This window comes from Phytophthora infestans, genomic scaffold, assembly GCF_000142945.1.
Source record: "Phytophthora infestans T30-4 supercont1.59 genomic scaffold, whole genome shotgun sequence".
Lineage (NCBI taxonomy): Eukaryota > Oomycota > Peronosporomycetes > Peronosporales > Peronosporaceae > Phytophthora > Phytophthora infestans.
In genome coordinates this window covers 391,912-402,449 of record NW_003303700.1, presented here as the reverse complement: position 1 = coordinate 402,449, position 10,538 = coordinate 391,912, and the positions used below count along the sequence as shown (strand labels likewise).

Sequence of the window (10,538 nt, the reverse complement as noted above, 5' to 3'; positions counted from 1 at the left end):
GATGGTGTAGCACGTGGTAGATGTTATTACCTGCGCTTCTGTAGCGGGGTACGTAACCCTAAGTGTACCCTTAGCTACATGAAGTGTGACACGTCACACGTCAGAAGTATGACACGTCATACTTCGGGATATTTGGTACAAGGTACCAAGGTCGTCCAAAGCCAACCATTGGCTGATGACATTGCTTTTCTATAGGTGACTGATAGTTTGTATTACACCCAAGCTTTATCTACCTATAAATATACTCAGTTACATTCTACCTTATATAGGTCACTTCGCTCCCTTTTCGATAAAATGGGACCTGTGAACTGCCGATCACTGAGAAGGCGAGAACCTTCACTTCTGGGTCCGAGAAGTAGAGCTCGCGATGGACGCGGCTCTGATCTCGTCCGAGCAACGTCGTGTTTTAGTTTGCACTCGCGGCTCGAGAAAACAAGAGATGAGCGCACAAAGCACGACTGAAGCCCAATAAATAGCGATGAATGAAGAAACGTGGGAACTATTGTGGGTGATCGACCTTTGTCAAGAGCTATACTGGAGTTATGCGACGCCGATTAGCCGAGGCGACAATATGTCATGCATTTATCGGACGGTCAGACCCGAAATATTAGGAATGGCGACAGCCGTCTATGCTCGTCTCGCCTTAAAGTGAATACCCACCGGCATAAAAAACGCGTTTTCTGCCTGCGAAGGTACGCGGAACCAGCTTCTAAGTCCCGTGTTGGCAAAGTGTTCCTCTATTGCTTCTATTCAGTATAACCACTGCTTCGATCGCGTCGCATGGCTGTGATTAGTAAAATACCGGCCTCATCCGCGTATTGCATGGCGCTGGGGGCGGATCGGGCCTTTACCAGCTGAAGAGGCTCGTTCTCTACGCTCGAGTGGTGGCATCCACGGCTCATCGTCATCCGATCACTAGCGCTCCTTTATCGGCGACTCTCCCACTGGTTAGACACTGTCTTCCATGCACTACACGCTTTAAAGTCTCCCAGTGGATGCACAGCCTCCGCGGTGGCTACGGTAAGAGTTTCATCGACTGTCTGCTGCTCTTCGCTGAAAGCGTCGCCTCAGTAGCGTCACGGCCACTAACACAAAATTACAATCACTTACAAAATTATCTTAAGGCTGCGAGGCAGCCTCACTTATAGCGTAGGTACACATCGTCGAGCGTATTCAACAACGGTATATTGCCCGGTATAGCATGATCGCCATCAGTGTACACGTTCGTCAGGAAATAGCTCACAAAATAGGTCTCCACCGCGAAATTTTCATATGCATTCATATTATCGCTACGACACGCTGTCACAAAGATGGATTGAAAATGAATCAGCTCAAATCGTTTTGTCTTTGATATTAGCAAAGCAAAAAAAACGTTGCAGCACGCATTATTAACTTCTCCTTTTGCTGTCGAGGTCCATCGGAAATATGAGCATGTACAGCGCACCCCCACGTACACAGCTCACTCAAATCAGGTCTCCCCCATGCAGCGCCTCGTGTGGTGTCCTGAGACAAAACCGGCTGTTATTGTCATGTTGAGCGTGTTTATCGCGTTAAGGAGCGTTTCGCCCCAGAGCAAGAGAGGCAGGCCAGTTGCGGTCAGCATCGAGCGAATCTGCGCTACCATCCTAGTGACGCGCTCGACAAATGAGCTTTCCTGCGGCCTTTTGGGATTTGTACAGCGTGTTTCAATGCCGAGGCTCTCGCAAAATGCCTCCGGCGCATTATTTATGAACTTACCTTCTTCATCAGAGTAGCGCAGCTTCGTAGCGAAATGACGAAACCGATTCCCTAGTCGTAGCAACAGAGGATTAGTGTAATTTACAGCTTCGCTCTTCTGGGTCAAGCGAAACCCCCACTTGCAGCACATAGCTTCGTCGACCACTAGTAAAAGCATGATTTCCTTTTTCACAGTATTGGTATTGATACTACACAGATCGACAGCCAGTTTCTCCTATTAATTCTTTACACCCGAGGTAGATTCTTTAAATATTACAGTCCTTATCTACCTAAGACTACTATCCAGTACAGGAAATGCTTCACCGTGGCGTATCATGTGAGCGCTTGCTTCACATCAGCTACCCCCTGCGACCGTGTGACCCAGTCGTTTTGCAGCTACTAATTCTTACTTAATCAAATCGAAAGTTGCCGACGCGCCGGGGTATGAACCCGCAACCTCTCGATCAGAAGTTCAGTGCTTAACCACTGCACCACCTGGCCGGGCATCTAGTTTCTCCTGTAGCATCACGTAGTGCTCGAGTCTACGTCAAAAATTCTCCCTCTGCATTTTCAAGACACAGCACGGAGCACATTCATAGGGGCCCAAATCCTCCTTCTCGAATTCTACGCCGAGCTTAAGGTTGTGGTCTGCCATACCCTTGATCGTGGACATGCGCACGTACCAAAGGCGGTTATGGAGTAGCTTCGTTGCATGGCCTTGTCCCAACAACCAACGCTTTCTTAAAATAAAGCGGTGTCTGCAAACGGTACAACCCGCGATCCAACTCGAACTTGAGCTTCAAAGCCCTTGGTCAGATACGCCGTACGCTCGGCGCGGGAATATGAGAGTCAAAAGTCACACGTAAGCTACATGAACGTTTGGCCGATCAGATTGAGCAGGGATGACTTGGAAAAGCTCATGTCAAAGAGGAGGCGCTTCTCTTCCTGACCGGTTGCCCATTGCGTACATGCATATTGACCGCTCCAACCGTCGCGTACTCTAGAGTCCCATTACCAAACGCCAATACAGACGTATCGTCATAATGAAGCTCCGTGAATAGCGTCGAATGACCAGCTACACTCACTTGAGCGCCCGAATCGAGGATCCACTCTTTAGCTAGTACTCTTATCAGCAGTGTTGCCTCGGGCCACAAGAACCGAGCCAGCTTCGTCCAAAACATGAAATGCGCAGGAGCTCTCTACAATCACTACAAGTTGCATCGAACGCTCGCCTGACTCTCCGCCCTTACTACGCGCATTGCTCCTATACTTAGGGCACTCTTCATCACCTCGCCAGAGACCGATTGCGCCACATGCGTGGCCCTTTGTATTTGCCTTGCGGCGCAAACTATTTCCCGACAGCCCTATGGTAGCACTACGTCGCTTTAAACGGAGCGGTGGGTGATGAGCTGCGAATTTGACTGTAGCGTCTGGTGCCGCTCGATTTACTGCCATCATGCGAACGACGCCCTCCGCGACTCTTATTTCCGATAGCGCTTACGACTTGGCGCTTCATCCCTTGACCGCCACTGCTACCGCGATCGCCCCGCTGTCGACCGGTTTCCTGGTGTGCGTGCCCAGTGAGTAATTGCCACTCATTTGCCTCTTCCCATGTAATACACTCGTCTCTACGGAGTCGCATCTCTTGCTCACGCACCAAATCAGGATACACTCCGATTACATTTGGTATCAGTAAAGACGCAGTTTCATCTTCTGGTAATGACTGACCCAGTCGGAGCTTAAAGTCGTCAATGTCCTTGAAAGAACCGTCGACATTTATATCGCTTTGAAGACGGCGATTGAGCCCGTCTCACTTTAGAAGCACCACATTTTCTCCCGGATTGTTGCCGTAATGATCATCAAGAGTGTCAATAAATGTGCCGGGCCCACAAGATTGATGTACTCCCCCGAGCCACCCTTGTACGTCTGGACGCATCGATGTTACCAGCATGAGCTGCGCCAACACGCTGGCGAAAACACGGACGCTGGTCTTTGGTATCTTGATCACTAATGATTTCTTCGCCAGCTAACGGCGCCAACAAGTTGGAGATAACACATATTTCGAGATGCCACGACTTGTAATTTTCGTCAGAGAGCTTGTTGCTCAGGTCTACGTGGCGGTAGTTTGCAAACCGAGGGCAACTATGCTTACCAGTGCGCACTTCGGCGGGTGATACCGACACAGACCCAACCGCTTCTTGAACGGCGGCAGCAGCACCAGTAGCAGCCTTCGCTCCCTCCATTACAGTATATTACTAGCCGTTCGCCAGCGCGCGCACACGAGCTGTTGTAGTAGATGCAACGCCACGACTCTCACGGCGAAGTGCGTACGGTGTTGAGACAAAGGTGTCTCGCCGGGAGCGGCTGGTTGCGGCAAATTCCTGGATAAGCCTTTCCTGGGGAGCCGGTGTTGTCGCCACCATGTCCACGGCTCCACTTTGATTGGTCCAAAACGCTTGCGATCGATTCAAAATTAGTCAGTAGCCTATCGTGGTGCGGCTTGTCGCGTGCTAGCTGCGTTGTGTCGGATGAAGACGGCGGAGTCTGTACACAATGATCGCAGTCTTGTTGCACAGGGTGCTACCTCGTTGGGCTCATAACCTGAAAGTTGTCAGTAGACTGCCCTACACTTCAGGTATGTATGTAAATAGAAGAACATGACTATTTGTAGCGAGCAAAGTGAAAAAGGCTGGTGTCCTCACTATTTGGAGAAAACACAAGTGTAGATACTAACCAAAACCCCTGTTTATTTCGATAAAAAGCGCCGAGCCAGCATTAGCCCAGACTGATGTCCTGACTTGGCAATTTTAGACGAGCTTAGTTTCTTATGGAAGGTACTGGGTCGTAGAACCTAGCCAACCGCCTCTGAAATACGTTTAGACCATAGTTTTACGGTAGCGAGTCGAACAACTTGTCGGATCAGGCACTTAGTCGATTTTGGTCGCCTTCCGAGCGTTTTGCACGATTAGGAGCTTTCAATACTTATTTGCGGCATTGATTAAACAAGATTTGACAAAAACTAATATACCGGTAAAATACTACAACGTAAATTGTTCTTTTTGTCTCAATTAGGTATGCTTTACACAATGAGAGACTGTGCAGAGTATAATAGATTAAACAGTGCTGCTTATATTATAGGGACACTACATTTTTCAAACTGTACTCACAATACGAGGAGTTAGATGGTGCAGCTTACTCCAAGAAACACTTGCCTAATGTCTAACACGGCAACCATTTTTAAAAAAATGTACGTATTGCAAATTTTAAAATGAAATTGCCATTTTAGGGGGTGTTCTTATCTATGGGGACACCACCATGAATGGCGTTCGGACTTCGGCCAATCTCTCGTGCTATCCAGTACTTTCCTTTTCCATCCTTAAAGTACACTTTTACCCGTCCTATCTCCTCCTCAGGCAGTTTCTTGCCTCTTGGTATCGTGGAGGTGCCTGCGGATTCCGCGAGGAAGAAATGTACAGTTTGTAGCTTTATGCGTAATTTCAGCCAATCAAAACCAATAGTCGCTGAAGTATCCACACAAAAAGCAAGGACCAACCATCATGGTTACCATGAGCCATGTTTCTGCTGCTTATGGCAGCCTTCTTTACTTGGGTTTCAGCACAACCACCCCCTAGCTAAGCCGACAGGTCGAAGATGATTGATCCCGATGTGCTCATGAAGACCGCGTCACTGTCAAAAACCACAATTGCTACTTCATCCAACCGATTTTTAAGGCTCCTCGACACAGAAGTCCAAGATACAGTCCGTGGTGATAATGATGTAGACCGCGAGGACAGAGGGAATACGCCGTCGATATCCAAGGTCGACGATTTGATACACAAAGTATTTAAATCTAATCCGGAGAAAGCGCAAATCGAGGCATGGATGAAGTCTCGAGTGCACCCTCAAGCGCTTTTTGCTACTTTGCGTCCTGGAAAGAGTACGACGAAGCTGGACAATGACCCTGATCTTCTCCTTTGGTTTAAGCTCGTTGCTGCATTTAGAGCTAAGAAAGGCAACAAGGCGTTTTCGGATCTCGATCTCTACCACTTACTACTGAAGAAAAACAGTGCCGAAGAACTGAACATACTTTTCGAATCTTTCCTGAAGACTGGGGGCTTGAAGGATCTTGGCAAAAGTATGCAGAAATCTCTATCTGGTTCTTGGATGTCAAAAGCCATAAAGCACGAAACAAGCCCAACAATCGTTTACGATACCTTACGTCTTCGAGAGGCTGGCACGAAATTGGGTGATTCGCCAATCTTTCATCAGTGGCTCTCTTACGTGCAGAAGTATCGGGCGCAGGAGCGGAATCACTGGTTCGGAGACCGCGAAATGCTCGACCTGTTTCGAAAGACCATGCCGGAAGACGACGTAGTAACGCTGCTTCATTTGCTTCAAAACGTCCCGGGCATGAAAAACCATGGCGATGCGATGCAGCGGCTCATGTTTTTATCGTCTAAAACCAGCCGAAAAACGATGAGCGACGTGTGGCTAAAATACGACGTATCGCCCGAAGAAGTTTGGAAGATTTTGCGCTTGGCAGAGACCAATATGGACGCTTTAAACATTAACGCAATGTTTCATTCAGTGGTTCAGGTACGTCAAATTGTACAGGATCCACACAAACAAGAGCGTATACACCAGCGACAAAATTGTGCGCTTCCTGACAGAAAGCAAACCGTTGCGGTCAGACTGGAAATTTGCAACATTTTTTCAATCACTCAAGGACGTCCCTGATTTGAAGTTGTTTGCTGAGAACATGCAAACTAACCTATTCCAAAAATGTCTGCAACTGGAGTGGGACCCGAAGGCTGTCTCGAGTATGCTGGCAATTCCCTATCCTACTAGTGCTCTGCATCTGCCGAAGAGTGATCCTATTTACAAGACTTGGGAGGCATACACTCTTTATTTTTCAGAAAGGAAGGGCGGGGTGTTGTTGCTGAATAAAGTGAAGACACTTCTCGACAACGACAACCCGATAGGTGCACTTACCCAGCTATGAAAGCTCAGCGATCTGCTGTTCCGTTACTAGTGAGATCTTTTCAAGAAAATAAAAAATGACTCGAGGAATCTCTGGAGGTTGTTTCACAGTTACTGCAACGGATACGGGAACTTGATTAATAGGGTCTTTTACAATACCGACAATGCTCTTGCTGTGTTTACCAGGGCAACAGACTTCCATTTTTTTTTAAAGAAGCTGTTTTTTTTTCTGAAGCAACCAGAAAGTTCGGGCATCGTTAGGTGAGCTGTTTTCGGCATCTAAACAGCAAGTTCTTGAGTGATCTCTGTGAGCATACGACCAACTGCAAAGGCTTTCCCGGGATTAAATCGAGGGTGGGCGGCGTCTTAATGAATGTCCCAGACAGACCAAAAAATGGTCTCTTTCGAGATGTTTAAATGAAAACAAAGCTGGTGGTTTAAACCTAGTTCTGGGATAATGACACCAGCATACTTCATACAGGGTTTTACTGACTTCGCATTACGCTATACGTAACTTCAAAGGAGCTATATACCTCGCAGAAGAAAATACGCCTTAACGACTCTTAAATGGCCTACTGTACTTGTCCAAAAAACGCAGTTTAGGACTTGTTTACGCGTATTATATGACATCTGCAGTGTGTTATTCGACAGTCATTCCGCACGTCGTTGCCCGTATTGTATTGTGACTATAGTCGATAGGTTATCAAGTTTTAGAACTACTAGCCACTTCGTAAGGACACAAGACCAATCATGGGCTGCCCGAGATTGTGTTTACTTCCCGTAGGTTTGATCGAGGGTTACTACCTCAAATGCGATCCAAACCTCTGTCCACGGACAATACTTCGAAAACTTTAACTTTCTCCAACAGGTTGAGATCCCATATACGGTGTTGTGAACACTCTGGCAGTAAGGGTTTTCACCTTTTCACTCGTAGCGAGCTCTCGATAGAGAACTTGTCATCTTGCAGTGCGTTATTCGATAACTTTGCGTCCATTCCGCATGTCACCACCGGCATTCGGAGTGAGGTTATTATGTTTAAAACACACAAGCCACTTCGTAATACGACCACAAGCACACAAGACGATCCATGAGCTACCTGAGATTGCTATTTCCAGTCATCGTTGTCTTCTTGGGGAGAGCTTCACCGCATGCCCCCCCCCCCCGTGACCAAGCCTACGAGTTCAAGTTGACTAGTCCCAATGTGATCGTCGACACCAAGTCTTTCTCTGCGGGCAACAGGTTCCTAAAATCTCACGACGCAGAAATCAGGAAACCAATCGATGTTCCGGACACTGCTGAACGGGTTAATACATGTACGACCGCGTTATCGGTAGTCAATGACCTGGTGTACAAAATGACCAAAACGAGCCCAGTGGTCGGGAAACTAAAATCGATTATCACCGTCCAGAAAGGCTTTTTCAAGTTTTACCTCTTGGAATGGGTACAGCAAAATTGCCGAAGCTCCTGCTTTGGTTCAAACACGTGGCCGCCTTAAGAGTTAAAAAAGGCGATAAGGCGTTCTCAGATTTGGATATATACTGCTTGCTGCTGAAGACAAACAGTGCGGAGGAACTGACAGCACTCTTCCAAAGTCTTCAGAAAACACCAGGTTTCGAAAAGCTAGCCAAGAGTATCCAGAATTCGCTCTACTACCAGGGCATGGGAAATACAATACCCAGTGTTATTTTGCGTGAATCACATCCGTAATAAAGACTGCAATACCTGGCAACACAATAATAATCACTGCAATAATCACAATATATTGCGATCACTTAGTCTTCGATGCAACCGAGAAGGGTGGAGCAGTTCCACATACGGCGATTAGCACGAAGAAACATGTAACGGGGTACGTAGCACTAAGTGTACCCTGGTTACATGAAGTGTGACACTTCACACTTCAGGAGTATGACATGTCATACTCCGGGATATTTGGTACAAGGTACCAAGGTCATTCAAAACCAACCATTGGTTAAATGACATTGCATTTCTATAGGTAACTGATAGTTTGTATTAACCTCAAACTTAACCTACCTATAAATATACTCAGTTTACAATCTACCTTATTTAGGTCACTTCGCTCTCTTTAATTAAAGAGGGGACCTGTGAACTGCCGTTCACTGAGAGTTTGTATACTCTCGGAAGATAACTTCCTCTAGCGCAAGGTGCTGTGTGACCCCGTCACACTTGGTAGCACTTGTAGTCAATCCACGCCATCGCGGGTAGACTACCTGAACCTCCGAAGTTCGTTGCCATGGATAGGAACGACTTCTCCCATATGAACGACTCACAGTTCGAGTCGGTTCGGAAGATGGCAGGCATCTTCGGGATGGAGGCCCTGCAGAGCCTGGTGGTATCAACACCGGCTGAGCAGCTCGAGCGCGTCAATGCATTCGACGCGTACGAGCAGGGCCTCATCGCGCATGTGCGGGAGAACCTGCAGGCTCCGGCGGCGGAAGCAAACCCGCCTCACCCGAAGCCAATACGGCTGAAGGTAAAGCCGTATGAAGGGAAGGAAGGCGAGAACCTTCACTTCTGGGTCCGAGAAGTAGAGCTCGCGATGGACGCGGCTCTGATCTCGACCGAGCAACTGCGTGTTGCTTTTGCACTCTCCAACCTTAGCGGTCGTGCTAAGAGTTGGGTGTACACTCGGGAAGCGACATCCCCTGGATGTTTCACATCCTAAGCTCAGCTGTGCGAACAGCTCCGAGCCGCGTTCCTCCCGGCGAACTACGAGTACCGCCAGCGTTCGCGCTTCCTCGCGTGTAAACAAGGAAGACGCGAACTGCACGAGTATGTGCAAGAGATACGGGAGCTCACGGCGTCCCTAGTGGGAAACCCACTCAATGAACACATCAAGATGACTGTGTTCATGGACGGCCTTCGAGTGGGCCCCGCACGCACTCAGCTGTTCCGGGTGCAGGCAAGCACCCTTGAAGAGGCGATTCAAGTGGCTCTTCAAGAAGAATACAGCCATCGCCAGGCGCGTACGCCGGCCTCAGCGTGGCCTGGGAGTTCCTTGTCGGCTCCCGGTCGAACAAGCCCCAACGGAACAGTTCCCATGGAACTCGGGTCCGCCGAACAGCGTGACATCCGCTGCTTCGGCTGTGGGAAGATGGGCCACTTCAAGCGCGACTGTCCCGCGGAAAGACTCCGCAGACGGTCCTTCCCCAAGCCCGTCCTCAAGGGTCGCTGGCAGAAGCCAGGATCCCGGGGACAGGGGAACGCAGGGAACCAGTAGGGGCGGGGCGCCCTACTGGGGAAGAACTAAGTCTTCGTGATGGGTGCGCGGGTGGCGCGTACCACGGGGACTTAGCCCCTGAGAGTCTTCGCACTCTCGAATCGGCGAAGAGCAGCGGCGGGTTGCTCGTAGTACACGGATGTGTACGGGGGTACGATCACCCCTTTAGAATCTTGATTGACTCTGGGGCGTCGAAGAATTTCGCACGCCGCCAGACGGTTGCTCGTAACAGCAACAAGTTGTCCGAAGCTTTGCGAGAAAGCAAGGGCAACGGGACGGTGTCAGTGCGACTGGCCGACGGGAAGGTCGTCACTGTCCCCAACGTCCAAGTGGATCTGGCTGTCAAGTTTGAAGACTTTGACAGCCTCGAACAGTTCACTGTTCTCGATATGGATCCATATGATATGATCCTGGGCATGCCCTGGCTTGAGAAGCACGAGCCCTGGATCGACTGGCGAGGCAAGGCAATCGGGTGCCAGCCGCCCTGCGCAGTCCGACAGAGCATTGGTGAGTCATGTTCCCACCTCTGTCAGGACCCGGGGCGCCCGCGAGGGCCTGCCAGGGTACCAAAGCATCCGGCAGATGCTTGGGAGTCGTCGACGTA

At 49.1% G+C, this 10,538-nt stretch overlaps 1 protein-coding gene across 1 annotated transcript; it reads left to right on the top strand.

Moving 5' to 3' along the window:
• Positions 1 to 7,783: 7,783 nt before the first annotated feature.
• Positions 7,784 to 8,191, top strand: PITG_17676 (uncharacterized protein; the record flags this gene model as incomplete). The annotated part of the gene is made up of 1 exon (XM_002896482.1): positions 7,784 to 8,191. One exon carries the CDS (start codon positions 7,784 to 7,786, stop codon positions 8,189 to 8,191), a length of 408 nt encoding a protein of 135 aa, XP_002896528.1.
• Positions 8,192 to 10,538: the final 2,347 nt, after the last annotated feature.